We start from the raw sequence: 18095 nt of genomic DNA on the forward strand, positions 1-18095 counted from the left end.
GCTGGTTGAATGGTGTCACAACAACAACCTTGCACTCAAGATTGGTAAGACGAAGGAATTGATTGCGGACTTCAGGAAGGAAGGGTTGACCGGAGATGACCGACGCCACAACTGTTCATGCAGTTTCGTTGAAACTGCCAAGCTTTTGGAAGCTGCGACCTCACCTATGGTTCCAGCAAGCAGAAGCCCAATTCCACATTCTGCAGATAACCTCAGATGCCACACGTTACTTCTACGTGGTGAGCTCCCTCGACCAGGAGACAGCCGCCCAGGTTGAGGAGTTTATACAGTCGCCCCCAGAGGACGGCAAATACACAGAATTCAAAGCCTTGCTCATAAGGACTTTTGGACTCTCACGGCGTGAGCGAGCTGCCCGCTTACTGCACCTGGATGGTTTGGGGGACAGGCCACCGTCGGCTTTGATGAACGAGATACTGTCCCTGGCCGGAGGTCACAAGCCCTGCCTCATGCTTGAGCAGGCGTTCCTGGAGCAGCTGCCCGAGGACATAAGCCTGCTGCTGTCTGACGCGGATTTCAGCGACCCCCGGAAGGTGGCAGCCCGGGCAGACGTGCTGTGGAAAGCCAAGAAGGAGAGTGGGGCGTTCGTCACACAGATCACCAGGCCATGCTCCCAGCAGCAAATCAGACCAAGCCTGGCCACAAAGCCCGCTAACCCCAGAGGCAGGGGTGAGGAGACCAACGAACAATGGTGCTTCTATCACCAGCGGTGGGGCGCAGAAGCCCGCAGCTGTAGCCCGTCCTGCAAGTTCCCAGGAAACGCCAGGGCCAGCCACCACTGATGGCTACGGTGGCTGGCCATCGGGATAGCCTCCTGTATGTCTGGGACAAGCAGTCGGGACGCCGCTTTTTGGTCGACACCGGAGCTGAGATCAGCGTCTTACCTCTGACGAGTTACGACACCCACAACCGAGAACCGGGTCTCACCCTGAGGGCTGCGAACAGCAGCACAGTAAGGACCTACGGCACCCGTACGGTGTGGCTACAGTTCGGCTCCAGCCGGTTCACATGGGACTTCACACTGGCCGCCGTAGCTCTGGGAGCAGATTTTTTGAGAGCTCAAAGCCTACTGGTCGACCTGCCAAGGAAGAGACTGGCCCACGCCGAGACCTTTCAAACGTTCTCCCTGGGTGAAGCCCAGTTGCCAGCCCCACACCTAGACTCCATCACGTTGTCCGACAATGACTTCACCAGAGTCCGGGTGGATTTCCCATCGGTTCTGGCGCCGCAGTTCACGGCAGCCGTGCCCAGACATGGCATACAGCAACACATTCCGACACAAGGACCACCCCTCCACGCCCATGCTCGAAAGCATCCCCCGGACAAGCTCCGACTGGCGAAGGAGGAGTTCAAGAGGATGGAGGAACTGGGGATCATACGGCGGTCTGACAGCCCATGGGCCTCCCCCCTGCACATGGTGCCCAAAGCAACATGGGGCTGGAGATCATGCGGCGACTACCGCAGGCTGAACGAGGCTACAACGCTGGACCGTTACCCTGTACCGCACATTCAGGACTTTGCAGCAAACCTGCACAGCACACGGATCTTCTCCAAGGTAGACCTCGTCCGGGGATACCATCAAATCCCTATGCATCCGGACAACGTCCCCAAAACGGCACTCATCACCCCGTTTGGCCTTTTCGAGTTCCTCCACATACTGTTCGGCCTAAAGAATGCCGCACAGATGTTTCAGACTTCGCTTTCATCTACTTGGACGACATCCTTATAGCCAGCAGCAGTCGTCAGGAGCATCTGTCCCACCTCTGTCAACTCTACGCCCGACTGAGTGTATACGGCCTGATAATCAACCCGGCCAAATACCAAATGCCTTTTATACACTCCTAACGCTGCACCCCTTTCTGTTACTTGAAACACATTTTATTTTCTCACATTATAGTTCCGATGAAGAGTCATTGATCTGAAAAGCTAATTCTGGTTCTCAGAACAAAGATACTGCCTCAATGTTTATTGTATTTTGTTTTCCTTCTAAAACATAGTTAATGTGCTAAATTAGACATAGTTCTGAACAAACAGCAAACAGTCACAAAACCTTTACTTTGGGCTGCAGCCTCTTTCTAAAGACTGATGTTATGGATCAACAGATAATCTATAAGGTTTGAGTTTAGTATGTTTTTGAATAAATAAATTCCTGTATTTAAATAAATGTTGTACATATTATATACATTTCACAATTAATTTCAAACTGCAGGATACTTTTAATGGGATAAATCATTAGATATTTTACCATATTTACCTTCATCGTCAAGGTCATTATCTGTTACCTCTTCATTATCTTCCCCTTGTTCTGACTCTGCACCACTATCGTTGCTTTCAACTTTTCCATTCATTTTATTACAATTCTTAGGTGAACTCAGAACATTGCCAAGATCTGTATGTTTAAGGAAAAAAATCAGAACAGTCAAAATCCAAACATAAGAACATAAGAAATAGGAGTAGGAGTAGGCCATCTGGCCCATTGACCCTGCTCTACCATTCAATAAGATCATGGCTGATCTAGCCATGGACTCATCTCCACCTATCTGCCTTTTCCCCATTACTCTTAATTCTCCTACTATGCAAAAATCTATCCAACCTTGTCTTAAATATATTTGTTGAGGTAGTTTCCACTGCTTCATTGGACAGAAAATTCCAAAGATTCACCACTCTCTGAGAAAAGTAGTTCCTCTTCATCTCCCTCCTAAATCTACTCCCCCGAATCTTGAGGCTATTCCCCTAGTTCTAGTCTCACCTACCAGTGGAAATAACTTCCCTGCCTCTATCTTATCTATCCTTTTCATAAATTTATACTTTTCTATAAGATCTCCTCTCATTCTTCTGAATTCCAGCTAGTACAGTCCCAGGCGACTCAATCTCTCCACACAGTCTAACCGCCTTATCTGTGGAATCAACCTGGTGAAGCTCGTCTGCACAGCCTCCAAAACCAGTATCTTTCCTCAAGTAAGGAGACCAGAACTGCACACAGTACTCCAGGTGCAGCCTCACCAGTACCCTGTATAGATAGTTGGGTACTCCCTGCTCTTCAATTCAATCACCAGCAATGAAGGCCAACATTCCGTTTGTCTTCTTGATAGCCTACTGCATCTGCAAACCAACCTTTTGTGATTCATGCACAAGCACTCCCAATTTCTTCTGCACTGCAACATGATGCAATTTTTTACATTTTAAATAATAATCTGCTCTTTCATTTTTCCTTCCAAAGTGGATGACCTCACATTTACCAACATTGTACTCCATCTGTCAGACCTTTGCCCACTCACTTAACCCATCTATATCTCTCTGCAGATTCTCCAATATCTTCTGCACAATTTGCTTTTCCACTCAATTAGTCATGGAATGAGAACATCATTCAGGACATATTTAAAAAATAAATACAAGAGATTCTGCAGATGCTGGTAATCCGGAGTAACACAAACAAAATGCTAGAGGAACTCAACAAGTCAGGCAGTATCTATGCAAAGGATTAAAGAGTCAATGTTTCCAGCCGAGACCTTCATCAGGACTCCAGGAATCATTCTTTTAGATCATATACAATTCACAAACTAAAAGATTAATAAATATCCAAATTATAAATCTTCCATGGCATTTATCAGCAATGCTGTTAATCTTTATTGGTTTAGTCATGCCACACTCACTCTACAAAGCAACAAGACTCTGGCTTCAATCCCATTCTAGTAATTCACTCACCCACTCCATGAAGAATTTTCTCTTCCTCTCTGGCTCTAGTTCCAAGGCTGATTCCATAGTTGAGCAGGAGAGCTATCTTTCCTGCACTCAGCCTGTCAACGCCGAGATGAAGTTTCAGTACTTCAGTGGGATCAATTCACATTCCGGAGAATAGTACCTGCCCTAGTTGATCATTCCTCATGTAGCACACACATCAACCCAGGAACCAGTCTGGTAAATCTTCATTTCTCTCCTTTTTAGTCCACCAAAGTAGAAAACTTTGCTATTCCACATTATATTCTATTTATCCTTTTCCCATCTCTGCAATTTGTTTCTATCCTGTTGAATCCTCTTTACGTCCTCCACACTAGACTCAATCCCACCTAGCTTTCTGTAACAAACAAACTTGGAAATGCAAGTTTTCATCCCATTGCAAAATATCATTTAACTTTAAATCAATGTGTCTTCTGCTCTTGTACAAGACACAGCTAGCATGAAGCCAAGGGACCAGTTACAAAATGTATCAGTTCAATACATTTAGAAGTATTTCCTTGATTCAACAGGGCAGTGTGCAGGTACAGAAGTCTGAAATATGCTGACACACACAGACACACAACAACCTCTAAAAGCACAAGTCACTTTAATATCAATTCACCCTATCTTTAAATTTTCGGCTCTTGGTCTAAACAATTTTAGGTCACGGAACTTCAATTTGCCTTTTAAGTGTGAAGTGTGAATTTTCTATCTTTGTCTCCTTGAGTGTGCGATGACACTTAATGTCAGCAAGACCAAAGAGATGATTATTGACTTCATGAGGACGAAACTGGATGTCCATGAGCCAGTCTTCATCAAGGGATCAGAGGTGAAGAGTGTCAACAATTTTAAATTTCTCGGTATTAACATTTCAGACGATATGTCCTGGATCCAGCACCAAGTTTCATTATGAAGAAAGCACGGCATCACCTTTACTTTCTTAGAAGTTTGTGGAGAATTGGCATGTCATCTGACAAACTTCTATAGTTGTGTGGTTGAGAGTATATTGACTGGTTGCATCATGGCCTGTTATTAAAAACACCAATGCCCCTGTAAGGAAAAACCTACAAAAAAGTAGTGGATATGGCTCAGTCCATCATGGGTAAAGCCCTCCCCACTAATGAGCACATCTACATGCAGTGCTGTCGTAGGAAAGCAGCATCCACCATCAAGGACCCCTGCCATCCAGGTCAGGCTCTATTTTCACTGCTGCCATCAGGAAGAAGGTACAGGAGCCTCTGGGCCCTCGCACCTGGTTCAAGAATAATTATCACCTCTCAACCATCAGGCTCTTGGACCAGAGGGGATAACCTCACTTGCCCCATTACTGAACTGTTCCCACAACATATGTACTCATATTCAATTACTCTTCATCTTATGTTTTTGATACTTCTTGTTTATTTATTTATTTATTTATTTATTCTGTCTTGTATTTGTACAGTTGGTTGTGTTTTGCACATTGGTTACCTGTCCATTCCAGTGGATGTGGCCTTTCATTGATTCTAACCTGCTTTACTTTCAAGACCCACTAATTTATTATCAACAGCAAACTTGCTAATTGTGCCATGTACGTTCATATCCAAATTATTTACATAAATAATGAATAACAGAAATCCCAAAAGTGATCTCTAAGGCACAAATAAGAGAAAATCTGCAGGTGCTGGAAATCCGTGCAACACACATAAAATGCTAGAGGTACTCAACATCTATGGAAAAAAGTACAGTCGTTGTTTCGGGCCAAAACCCTTTGGCAGGACTGCAGAAAAAAAGCGGAGATGTAGGTTTGAAAGGTGGGGGGAGTGGGAGGGAAAGATGTGTTTGGTGGTGGAAGTTTCGGAGAATTACGTGCTGGACGCGGAGGTTGGTGGGTGGTAAGTTAGGACAAGAGGAACCCTATTTCTGGTAGGGTGTGGGAGGATGGGGTAAGAGTAGATGTGTATGAAATGGAACAGATGTGGTTGAGGGCAGCATTGATGGTGGAGAAAGGGAAACAACTTTCTTTGAAAAAGGAAGACATCTCCTGACAGTATATGTGGCAGAGACAGAGGAACTGAGAGAAGGAGTTGGCATTTTTACAAGTAGCGGGGTGAGACGAGGTATTGTCCAGGTAGCTGTGAGAATCCGTTGGTTTATAATAGACATCGGTGGATAAGTTGTCTCCGGAGATAGAGACAGCAAGATTGAGAAAGGGAAGGGAAGTATTGGAAATGGACCAAGTGAATTTGAGAGCAGGGTGGAAGTTGGAGGCAAAGCGGATAAAATCGATGAGTTCAGCACAGGTGCAGGGAGCAGCACCAATGCAGTATAAGAAAAGTGCGGGATGGTCACCAGTGTAGGCTTGGAACATAGACTAAGGCATCCCATTTGTCACAGGCCTCCAGTCGGAGAACCAACATTCAAACGTTGCCTTCCTATCATTGAACCAATTCTGAATCGACCTCAGACACTTCCCTGAAGTCCCATGTAACTTAACCTTCCCAATCAGTCTGCAATCTGGGACCTTGTCAAAGGTCTCACTTAATCCATATAGACAACTTCCATTGCCCCACCTTCATTTACCCTCTTAGTTATCTTCAAACAACTCCAAAGGATTTGTCAGACATTACCTCCCATGCTCAAAACCATGCTGACTATTCCTAATCAGGCCTTGACTATCCAAATGGTGGTTGGTCTTGTCCCTCAGAATTCCCTCCAGTAACTTCCCTACAAATAAAACCAGGTTCACTGTCCTGTAGTTCCCTGGCCTGTCCTTGCTATATTGACCTAATGGGAGGTCAGGGGAAGAAATCACAGAGGCCCTTTGCTTTGCTGTTAGCCACATGCTTCTGGAATTTCACCAACTGTTAACAGTGAAGCAAAGATCTCTACAAGGACTTGCACAATTTCTTTCCTGGTTTCTCATGAGGTCCTATAACATAATGAATCAACTAAGTAATAGAAGTTTCAATAATCTACATATCAGTAATTCTGTCACTAATGTGTGAAGCTTTTGCAAAATAACATTATATTTGCAACAGACAAATTCATAGTCTTTTGACTATGATAATCATTTGTAGGCAACAGCTTTAGTGCTTATTATTCCCTAAAACCCCAGGTCTCAACATATACATATTCTCAACTCAACTCGACATATTGTGTAACAGTTCTGGTCACTGAATTATAGGAAAGATATCAACAAAATAGAGAGAGTACAGAGGAGATTTACTAGAATGCTACCTGGATTTCAGCACCTCAGCTACAGAGAAAGGTTGAACAAGTTAGGTCTTTATTCTTTGGATCGTAGAAGGTTGAGGGGGGACTTGATAGAGGTATTTAAAATTATGAGGGGGATAGACAGAATTGACGTGGATAGGCTCTTTCCATTGAGAGTAGGGGAGATTCAAACAAGAGGACATAAGTTGGGAGTTAAGAGGCAAAAGTTTAGGGGTAACATGAGGGGGAACTTCTTTACTCAGAGGGTGGTAGCTGTGTGGAACGAGCTTCCAGTAGAAGTGGTAGAGGCAGGTTCGATTTTGTCATTTAAAAAAAAAATTGGATAGGTATATGGACAGGAAAGGAAAGACTAGGCAGGTAGGTATGACTAGGTGAGAGTAAGCGTTCGGCATGGACTAGAAGGGCTGAGATGGCCTGTTTCCGTGCTGTAATTGTTATATGGTTATATACTTTCAACATTAAAACTGAAATATCCAACACTCAATATCAGAAAGTATAGCACAGATGGATTTGAATTCTTACCTTCAAGTGACTTAACTGCTTTTTCCAGACGGCCTGTACAATTAGCACAGGATGCAGAAAGTAGAACAGCAGGGGACACGTTACTTAAATAGGTTTAAGCAAATAAAAACATTGATTGAATTTAAATCAAAAGATTGATTACTTTTAAGTGAAGGTACTGTGATAAGTCTCAAGAAGAGTTTAAAAAAAAAACATGAGCATACTTTTGACTCTCAGGAAGGTCTAACCTGATGAAATTACATATGGTGATACGGATTGCTTCTTGTCATCCACTAGTTCATAGAAAGGCCCAATAACACAAAGCAGTTCCTCTACTTCCTTAGTCATCGGCATAGACTCAAGTATCTACAAAACAGAAATAATTATTGAAACCAATATTCAAAAACACAGATGCAAAGTCTGTTTCTACTTTAAAGAGGACATTCTAACTTGATCAAAAGGAAATGGCTTAAAATTGTTGGCTTTTTGTGCCTGCCACGTTCCCCAAGTCAGAATCAAGTTTATTATTACTGACGTATGCCATGAAATGTGTTGTTTTGTGCCAGTTGTAAAGTATAAGATAAAAATTACTAACTTTCAAAATGAATAGTATTAAAGAGAAATGGTAAGGTGTTTAACCTTAACTAGTATTTTGCTTATGACCGATTCAGGTACCCTGATTGAAATCAAAAATTCACAAATAAGAAGATGTTAAACTCCAAAAAATGCTGAAAGCCTGTGTAAGCCATCCATTTTCAAAGGAGTCCATTCATCTTTTATTAGATTCCATCAAATAATTGAGTAATGGTAGAATTAGATTTTACAAATCCTATTATTTGCAGTACTGTGGAAATAAAGTAAAAACCCCAAGTTAATTTTATATTCTGAAACTTCTAAGAACTTATACCACTTCAAAGATTCTTAGAAACAGGCAAAATAATGAACACCACATCAAAAACAATCATTCACTTTGTTTGTGATCATCAAACATGGGGGATTAACACCAACAATTTGCACTCAGCTTTACCCAGAAAATGATTCCACACTACTTCGTAACAGTTTTATCAGGACAATCAAGCATCAAGCCATTATTAGGATGTCATCAAAAGCTTGGATAAAAAGGTGGGCTTTAACAAGAAAATGAAAGGTGGGCCCAGAAAAACTGAGGGAAATAAAGACATAACTTAGGCTCTCAACCAAGTCTTGCCACTGAAAATGTAATGATTAAGATCATGAATCCATAAATAGCTACAACTGCAGAGCGCATAAATCCCATAAAATAATAGAATTTTTAGAAAAGCATCTATAAGACTTTAAAAAAATAGCAAAATTAGGCAATTCTGCCTATTGAGTCTGCACCATCGTGGCTGATTTATTAGCCCTCTTCACCTCATTCTCCTGCCTTCTCCCTGTATGTAACCTTTGATGCCCTGACTAATCAAGAACCTAGCAACCTGCACTTTACATACACTCAATGACTTGGGCTCTACAACTATCCATGGCAATGAATACCACAGATTTACCACCTTCCAGCTAAAGAAATTCCTCCTCATCTATGTTCTAAATGGTCATCTCTCCATTCTGAGGCTGTGAGCGATCTCTCAAACTCACCCATTCTAGAAAACATCCTCTCCACATCCACTCTATCTAGGCCTTTCAATATTCCATAGGTTTCAATGAGTTTCCCCCACCCATTATTCTAAATTCCAGTGAGTGCAAGCTCAGAGCCATCCAATGTTCTTCATATGTTAACCCTTTCAGTCCAGGAATAATTCTCATGAACGTCCTGTGAACCCTCTCCAATGCCAGCTCATCTTGTCATAGACAAGGGATCCAGAACTGCTCACAATACTCCAAGTGCGGTCTAACCAATGCCTTATATCCTGGATCCAACATATTGATACAATTACAAAGAAGGCACACCAGCAGCTATATTTCATTAGGAGTTTGAGGAGAATTGTTATGTCACCAAAGACACACACAAATTTCTACAAGTGTACCGTGGCGAGCATTCTAGCTGCTTGCATCAGCATCTGGTATGGAGGAGGCACTGCACAGGATCCGTAAAGGTTGCAGAAAATTGTAACCTCTGCCACTCCATCATGGTCACTAGCCTCCCCAGCATCCAAGACATTTTGAAAGGCAATGCCTCAAAAAGGCAGCATCCATTACTAAGGACCCCCATCAGCCAGGACCTAGCCTCTTCTCATTGATACCATCAAGGAGGAGGTACAGCAGCCTAAATATAGACACTTAATGTTTTAGGAACAACTTCTTTCCCTCCTCCATCAGCTTTCTGAATGAACAATGAACGCATGAATACTACCTCAGTATTTTTTCTCTGTTTCTGCACTATGTCTTTAATTTTCTCTTTTTATATGCACTGCTTATCATAACTTAGTTTTCATTGCTATGTATGCAAAATATTGCTGTCATAAAACATATTTCACGACATATCCCAGTGATATTTAACCCGATTCTGATTCAAATTCTGAGCACAGGCAGCATCTATGGAAATGAATAAACAGTTGATGTTTCAAGCCGAGATCCTTCTTCAGGACTGATCCATTGACTCTCCTTTGTCCGTCCTGCCTGTTATTTCCTCACGGAGTTCCAACAGATTTGTCAGGCAAGATTTCCTCTTAAAAAAACCATGCTGACTTTGACCTACTTTATCATGCATCTCGAAGTACCATAAAGGCTCTTCCTTAATAATGGACTCCAGCATCTTCTCAATCACTGAAGTTAGGCTAACCGGCCTGTAATTTTCTTTCTTCTACCTCCCTCCTTTCTTACAGAGTAGAGTGGCATTTGCAATTTTCCAGTCCTCTGGAACCATTCTAGAATCTAGTGATTCTTGAAAGATCAATACTAATACCTCCACAATCTCTTCAGCTACCCCTTTCAGAAATATGGGGTGCAATCCATCTGGTTCAGGTGATTTATCTCCCTTCAGACCTTTCAGCTTCTCAAGCATCTTCTCCTCAGTAGTAGCATCTAGACTCACTTCTGTCCCCTACACTCTCGAACTTCTGGCATACTGCTAGTGTTTTCCACAGTGAGAACTGACACAAAATACTTACTAAGTTTGTCTACCATTCCCCACTGAGAACATTCCTCTATTCCCCCATTACTATCTATCCAGGAAACAAGGATGATTTTTTTTTTTAAAAGGTACTGTCAGATTCTGAACCCATGTCAGTCAAAAGACACAGAAAGTATGATTTGGCACCAAGGATTTGACTCATCCAAATTAACAAAGAATGAAGGCTGAGAAAGCACAGCTACCTTTGGATCCAACTATTTCAAAAATATCTATGGAGAGTTTCAACGACTGGTGCCTAACAGTGCTTCCTTTGCTTGCATCTTCAGAAACAGCTCTATTTCCACCTTTAATACCTTTATTTTCCCCTTTCAGGGTTCTTTTGAAGACCCTGACCTGGAATTACATGCAGGCTTCGGTTCTTTGCAGGAATGGGACCCATACTTGTGGTTCCATGAGTGTCTGTTATTCGACGTGACAAGGGTTTGGCCTGAGCGTCACAATCATGTTTGGAAGCCTAAGATCTCAGGGTTCTGGAGACGGGCGGATCGAGGGTCAGTGTCATGGCCGGAGACTCGTGTGTCATCGAGGAGGCTGGAAAATCTTTCGCTGTGGGCCCAAAGACCCGAAGTCTTTGTGATCTTCGGACACCGAACTTGGAAAAAGCAATAAAACTGACTTTTAATATCATAAAACAGCAGGTTGTTGTCATGTCTCCTGTCTGCTGTGAAAATGGGGGAGAGAGAGAACCTGTGCTTTGTCAAATGTTGGATGAAATGGTTAACTGCAAGGTCTGTGTCTTTGCTATTGCTTAGCACACACTTGTACTCAGTAGCACATGTACTTTTTGTTTTGCTGGTGGTGGGAGGAGGATCGTTGCTCGCCGCTGCTTACACACGGGAGGGGGAGCTGGCAGGGGACTTCCGGGTTCTCACGTTTACGTCGTTCATTCTGAGGCACTTCTCTGTTTGTGTGGATGTTTGCGAAGAAAAAACATTTCTGGATGTATATTTTCTACATTTCTGACATTAAATTTAACCTTTGAACCTTGAACCTTTGATGAAATGAGATAGTTAACATAATGGAGCTATTATAGGATCTTGTTTGTGGAGGGAGTATAGGTTCAGTAGTTAAGCCAAGGTTAAAATATGATGCCAAGACTGCAGCGGTAATGAAAAATAAACCTGTTAATGCACTAAGTGCTCACCAGAAGAGCAACAATCACATAATATTATTTATTCCTTGTTAAGTGTTTGGAGATGTTTCTGAAAGACATCACAACACAAACACAGGTTACAAGAGACTTGAGGAATGAGGATAGACTTGAGGGACGTGTGGATAGTCAGAGGCTTTTTCCCAGGGCTGAAATGGTTGTCACAAGAGGGCACACGTTTAAGGTGCTGGGGATGAGGTACAGATGAGATGTCAGGGGTAAGTTTTTTACTCAGAGAGTGGTGAGTGCGTGGAATGGGCTGCCGGCAACGGTGGCGGAGGTGGATACAATAGGGTCTTTTCAGAGACTTTTGGATAGGTGCACGGAACTTAGAAAAAGATGGGTAAGCCTAGTAATTTCTAAGGTAGGGACATGTTCGGCACAACTTTGTGGGCCGAAGGGCCTGTATTATGCTGTAGGTTTTCTATGTTTGTATGAAATAACAATTGAAAAAGGGGATTCGGCTGGGTAAGAGGTATAAAGATTTTTATCTTAAGTTTGCATCATTATAGGACTCGTGCATACTTCATGTAGCCAGTAGGACTAAAAATGTTAACCTGCTAACCCTGGGCAAGAAAAACATGATTTTCCAAGTATTACACACATTGGTAGAGTGATCTAACCCGAACATATAAATAAAATGTAATATTGGTTCCAATATAGCACTCACTACCCAACAAAAGACATTACCAATTTGCAGTTTCAAAAAATAACCAGTCATTATCAAAAGTAACTACTGTGTCATATTGAATGACTGAACCCAGTGTTAGGATTGGTAGTCATGGGTTATTAAACACAAGTAAGACCTCACTTGAGAATTTTAGTTGATAAATTTATAAAAGATTAAGAAGTATGCAGAGAATAATTTTAATGATAGAAAATACTATACATGTCAAGAATAGCTGGCTATATCAGAGGAGAAATAAATAAACGTAATATTCCTCATTAATGGCATTGTATCTAAATAGGTAAACATAGAAATACAAAGAAATTAAAGCAAGTGTAAAGGCAAGGAAAGTGGAGAGGTGGCCAATAAACAGAAAAGCTCCAGCTAGGTAGGCTTTCTCCTTCTCCCCATATATGATGCCTGAGCTGAGCGCTGACAGCATTTTCTATTTTTATTTCAGAAGTCCAGGGCATATCTACTTTTGAACTGTGATCACTTTGTAATTTTAAATACATGTGGAGGCATCTTAGATTTATTACTACTGGGGTTATAAACACTGTTGAGAAATTTAACTACAATTTAATTTACAATGAAGATGTTGTAGCTATTTATATGGATCCCCAAGAGAAGCAGAACTGAGGTTGGCAACTATTTCTTGTTTGCTAATGTTGATTAATATTTGCAATTAAATCATACACTGCGCAACCACATGGCTATTACATTATCATGCCATCTGCAGCATCTATTGGAAAACAGACAGCTCTCAGTGCATTTACTGGACCAAACAATTCAGCTTAAATATTGCTGACCTTTATAATCTATCATTTGAAAATATCAGTTTCAAATAAAACATTGCAGCATTGCAGATGATAATATTTATAATTGCAGAAAACTACTTTGTGATCTGCAAAGACTTTTACAGTGAATTTCCCAGCAATTTATTAGGGAATTACTCAGACACAGGATTAAACTGGTAAATTGGTTTATTACTATCACGTGTACCAAGGTACAGTGAAAAACTCAGCACACACACTGTCCATAAGGATCAGTTCATTACATAATATGCAGAGATGTAGTACAAGGAGAAACAATAACTCTTTTGTACTGGCAATGTACAATAAGGGGAAAGGAGAGACAGTCTGGCTGCTTTACTGAGACAGCAAGAAGTGGTTTCTGTGATATGCTGAGCTGAGTCCACAACTCTCTGCAGTTTCTTGCGCAGAGAAGTTACTGTACCAAGCTGTGGTGCATCCAGTGAGGATGCTTTCTAGAGTGTATTAAAAAAAAATGGTGAATGTCAAAGGATACATGCCAAATTTCTTTAGTTTCCTGAGGAAGTAGAAGCATCATGAATACCAGAATACCATGTGCCTTTTCAAACCTTCTGCTGATCCTGAATGCTTACTTTTATCAGTGTATAAGCAAATTGAGGCCTTGGTGCACCTGCCTTTTTCCTAATTTATTGCCTTTTAGATAATACACTGCCTTCCTATTTTTACTAATCACACTGGAGACTCTCTGTATCCCATTTGTAGCACACTCTCTTGTGTGTCATTCACACCTTGGTGTCATTCACAAACTTGGAAATATTTTATTTAATTCTCTAACCCAGTTATACCATAAATGGCTAGGATACAAGCAAAACTGTGGTACCCTAACTAATCCCCAACTGCTACTTTTGCCTAAGTCTTTTTTTTGCTATCTGTTACTTAATTTTCATGTTACATCAGTACAATACCCAACTTCATTTTAATTGTGTAATCTCTCATGTGGTTTGAGCAAGGCACTTAACAACACATTGCTCTGTGATGTCACCGGTGCCAAGCTGCATGGGTCCTAGTGCCCTTCCCTTGGACAACATCGGTGACGTGGAGAGGGGAAGGCCTGCAGCTTGGACAACTGCCGGTCTCCCATACAACCCTGCCCAGGCCTGCGCCCTGGAAACTCCAGGTGCAGATCCATGGTCTCTCGAGACCAATGAATGCCACCACTCTCATGTGGTCCATTTTCAATAACCGTTCTAAAAATCCAAATGCACTAAATATACAGGTGCCCTTTGTTTTTTACTGACTGCAGTCCCATGAAATTCCAGTAAATGTGTTAAATCTGATTTTCCTTTCATAGAAAACTTTGGCCCACAAGATTGTACAAAACATGTCCCTATATCAGAAATTACTAGGCTTAACCATAGCCCTCTATTTTTCTAAGCTCCATGTACCTATCCAAAAGTCTCTTAAAAGGCCCTATCGTATCTGTCTCCACCACCATTACTGGCAGCCCATTCTAAGCACTCACCACTCTGAGTAAAAAACCTACCCGACATCTCCTCTGTACCTACTCCCCAGCACCTTAAACCTGTGTCTTCTTGTGGCAACCATTTCAGCCCTGGGAAAAAGCCTCTGACTATCCACATGATCAACGCCTCTCAACATCTTACACACCTCTATCAGGTCACCTCTCATCCTCTGTTGCTCCAGGGAGAAAAGGTAGAGTTCACTCAACCTATTTTCATAAGGCATGCTCCCCAATCCAGGCAACATCCTTGTAAATTTCCTCTGCACCCTTTCTATGGTTTCCACACCCTTCCTGTAGTGAGGTGACCAGAACTGTGCACAGTACACCAAGTGGGGTCTGTCCAGCGTCCTATATAACTGCAACATTACCTCTCTGCTCCTAAATTCAATTCCACAATTGATGAAGGCCAATACAACGACATGCTGTTATCCAAACCTGTCATCCTTTTCCTAATGCTCTTCTACTACATCTTTAAGCACAAACTCGAGCATTTTCACCACTACAAATATCAGACTGATTTGTCAATAGTTCCTTTTCTTATTATCTCCTTATCTATGAACCGGAATTACATTACCTTCCCTCCAATCCATTGGAATTGTTTCTGAAGCTAAAGAATATTGGAAAATATCCATCAATGCAGAGCTGTTTCTTAGGCTTCTTCCTTCAATACTCTGGGATGCACATTATTGAACCCTGGGGATTTTTCATCTTTCAATCTCATCAATTTCCTAATACCATTTTCCTACTACTATTAATTTTCATCTATTTTACCAACTCACTGGACACTAGGTCACCTAACATTTCTGAGAATTTGCTTGTATTCTCCTTCGTGAAGACAAAATTATTTATACAAGTGATCTACCATTTCGTTTTCCATTATAAATTCCACTGTTTCCGATTGTAAGCAGCCCACATTTCTGACAATAGCACTTAAGTTGTGTGCGAGTGTATTAACAAAGACTTTCATAAGTAATAGTTGATAAGTCACAAACATAAATTAATCATTAAAGTAAGGAGCAGTTGCAAATAAGTGTCAAGTTTACATTACCTTTTTCAATTCATCAACATAAGCAATCATGGCTTCTTCCTTGGACATGTCTCCCAGGGAATTCCAAGCATCCCTGCAATAAACACAGGAAAACATTTCTGTTAATGATTTGCAACAAAATACAATCTAGTTCTCAAGCTCAATCCATTTGTAATCACAATCTTCAAAGCCAAGAAGAATGTACTATAATAATATCAGAAAAACTTCTATCGCAGAAAGGAGACGCCCAACTTTTTGAAGGAACTTGGAGTGCAAAGCTATTATTCCACGTCCCTAATCTCAGTAGCACAGATTACAAAGTGAGTAAGCAACAAATTTCAAACTAAACTTATTATCAAAGTACATCTATCACACCATATACTAGCCTGAGATTCATTTTTCTGGCAACATTCACAGTAGAACAAAGAAATACCATCAAATCAATGAAAAACTACAAAGACTGAAAGACAATCAATGTACAAAAGAAGACAATCAGCGCAAATAAAAAGAGGAAAAAAATCCAAATAATAAATAAGTGTGGAGAACATGAGTTGTAGTGTCCTTGAAAGTGAATCCATAGGTTGTTGAAACAGTTTAGAGTTGAGGTGAGTGAAGTTATCCACGCTAGTTCAAGAGCCTAATGGTTGAAGGGTAATAATTGTTCCTGAACATGGTAGTGTGGAACTTAAGGCTCTGGTCTGTCCTGTCCCATGGCAGTAGCAAGAAGAGAGCATAGTCTTTGATAATGGAGTCATTGATAATACTGTTTTCTTGAGGCAGCATTCCTTGTAGATGTGCTTAATGGTGGGGAGGATCTCTCCTGTGATGGACTGGGTTGTATCCACCACTTTTTCTAGGCTTTTCCATTCTTGGGCATTGGTGTTTCCATACCAGGTCATGATGAAACCAGACAGGATATTCTCCACTGTGCATCTATAGAAGTTTGTCAAAGTTTTAGATGACAGGCCGAATCTGTGCAAACTTCTAAGAGAGGCACTAATGTGCTACTCCCTGGACAGATCCTCTGGTATGATCACTCCAAGGAAATTAAAGTTACCGATGCTCCCTACCGGTGATCACCTATTGAAAATTGGCTCATGGACCTTCAGCTTCTTCCTCTTGTCATCAATAATCAGTTCTTTGGCTTTGTTGATCTTAAGTGAGAGGTTGTTGTTGCTGAGTGAGTGTGTGAGTTGCTGCTCGATAGATTTCCTCCTTTATGCTGATTTGTCACTACCTTTGATTCGGGAAACGTAAATATGGCAATGGAGCTGTACAGACTGACAGTCACAAGTATAAAGTAAGCAGAGCAGTAGGCTAAGCATACAGCCTTGTGGTGCACCTGTGCTGATGGTGATTGTAGAAATGTTGCTGTTAATCCAAACTGACTGGGGTCTGGCAGTGGGGGAAATCAAGGATCCAGTTGTACAAGGAGGTAAAGGCATAGATTTGTGAGTTTATTGATTAGTTTTGTAGTCAGTGAAGAACATCCTGATGAATGCATCTTCCAGAGCTGAGTGAAGAGCCAATGAAATGGCATTTGCCGTTAATCTGTTATGTCACTGTAGGATGCCTGTATGTTCCTATTGACTTCAAACAGCAACCATAACCAAAGTTTTTTTAAAAAATCACATTTCTGACAGAACACTTTTCCATTCCTCAATAAAATTCAATTCACAGTTACACATTTGTTTTGCAAATAAACAGTTGTCTTTATTAACAGTTAATGCAGACTATCATAAACAATTAAAAGAAAAAGATGTATTTTGTGTAGCCATGAAAAAAATTACAACTTGGCAAATTATCACATTCTACCGAGCAGAGAGTTAGCCCCACATCACTCCCAAACAATTTAAGAGAGCAATTCTAGATCCAGGTCTGTTTATTTTTGGTGGTAGATAGCATGGAGTTCAAGAATATATTTGATTCTGTTGTCGATTTCCCCCAGCACTAATGCAGGGGAATCCACTCTCAAATCCTGGACCAATTCACATCAACTAATGGCATTCAGAAATGCTTAAAATCTCCAACAATGTTAATAACCAGCAAAGTTGAGAGAAAGGGCATTCCCTGTTACCAAAGCTTCCTAAAGGAGTTCTGAGAGTACAGCTTATTCTGACCACACGTATTCTTTGCATTTTACTTTACTTAAGGATTCTGGAATGGCTGGCAAAACCAGCATAAATTACTCATCCCAATTGCCTTCAAAAGGTTGTTCAGTGCTCCATTCTTGAATAGCTGCAGTCTTTCTGGTAATGGTAGTTTCTCAGCGTTGTTGGATAGAGAGTACTTGTATTTAGATCCATCATTAATTAAGGAAAGATAACACATTTCTTAGTGAGTTAGCAGGAGTTTAATACATTGACAACAAATAGCACCTTTCCCTGAATGGAGTCTAACT

The 18095-nt window shown here is 41.3% G+C and overlaps 1 protein-coding gene across 3 annotated transcripts in view; it reads right to left on the bottom strand.

The window, feature by feature from the left end:
• acbd5a (acyl-CoA binding domain containing 5a) overlaps positions 1–18095 on the bottom strand; it is a 98646-nt gene that overhangs the window by 26939 nt on the left and 53612 nt on the right. For all 3 annotated transcript variants that reach the window (XM_059972046.1, XM_059972045.1, XM_059972047.1), the window contains 3 exons: positions 15716–15788; positions 7698–7815; positions 2273–2407 (listed from right to left, as the gene is read on the bottom strand). In XM_059972046.1, coding sequence (XP_059828029.1) covers positions 2273–2407; positions 7698–7815; positions 15716–15788 — 326 coding nt within the window. The remainder of the gene's footprint in view (positions 1–2272; positions 2408–7697; positions 7816–15715; positions 15789–18095) is intronic.

The sequence above is a fragment of the Hypanus sabinus genome, chromosome 6 (assembly GCF_030144855.1).
Source record: "Hypanus sabinus isolate sHypSab1 chromosome 6, sHypSab1.hap1, whole genome shotgun sequence".
Classification (NCBI taxonomy): Eukaryota; Metazoa; Chordata; class Chondrichthyes; order Myliobatiformes; family Dasyatidae; genus Hypanus; species Hypanus sabinus.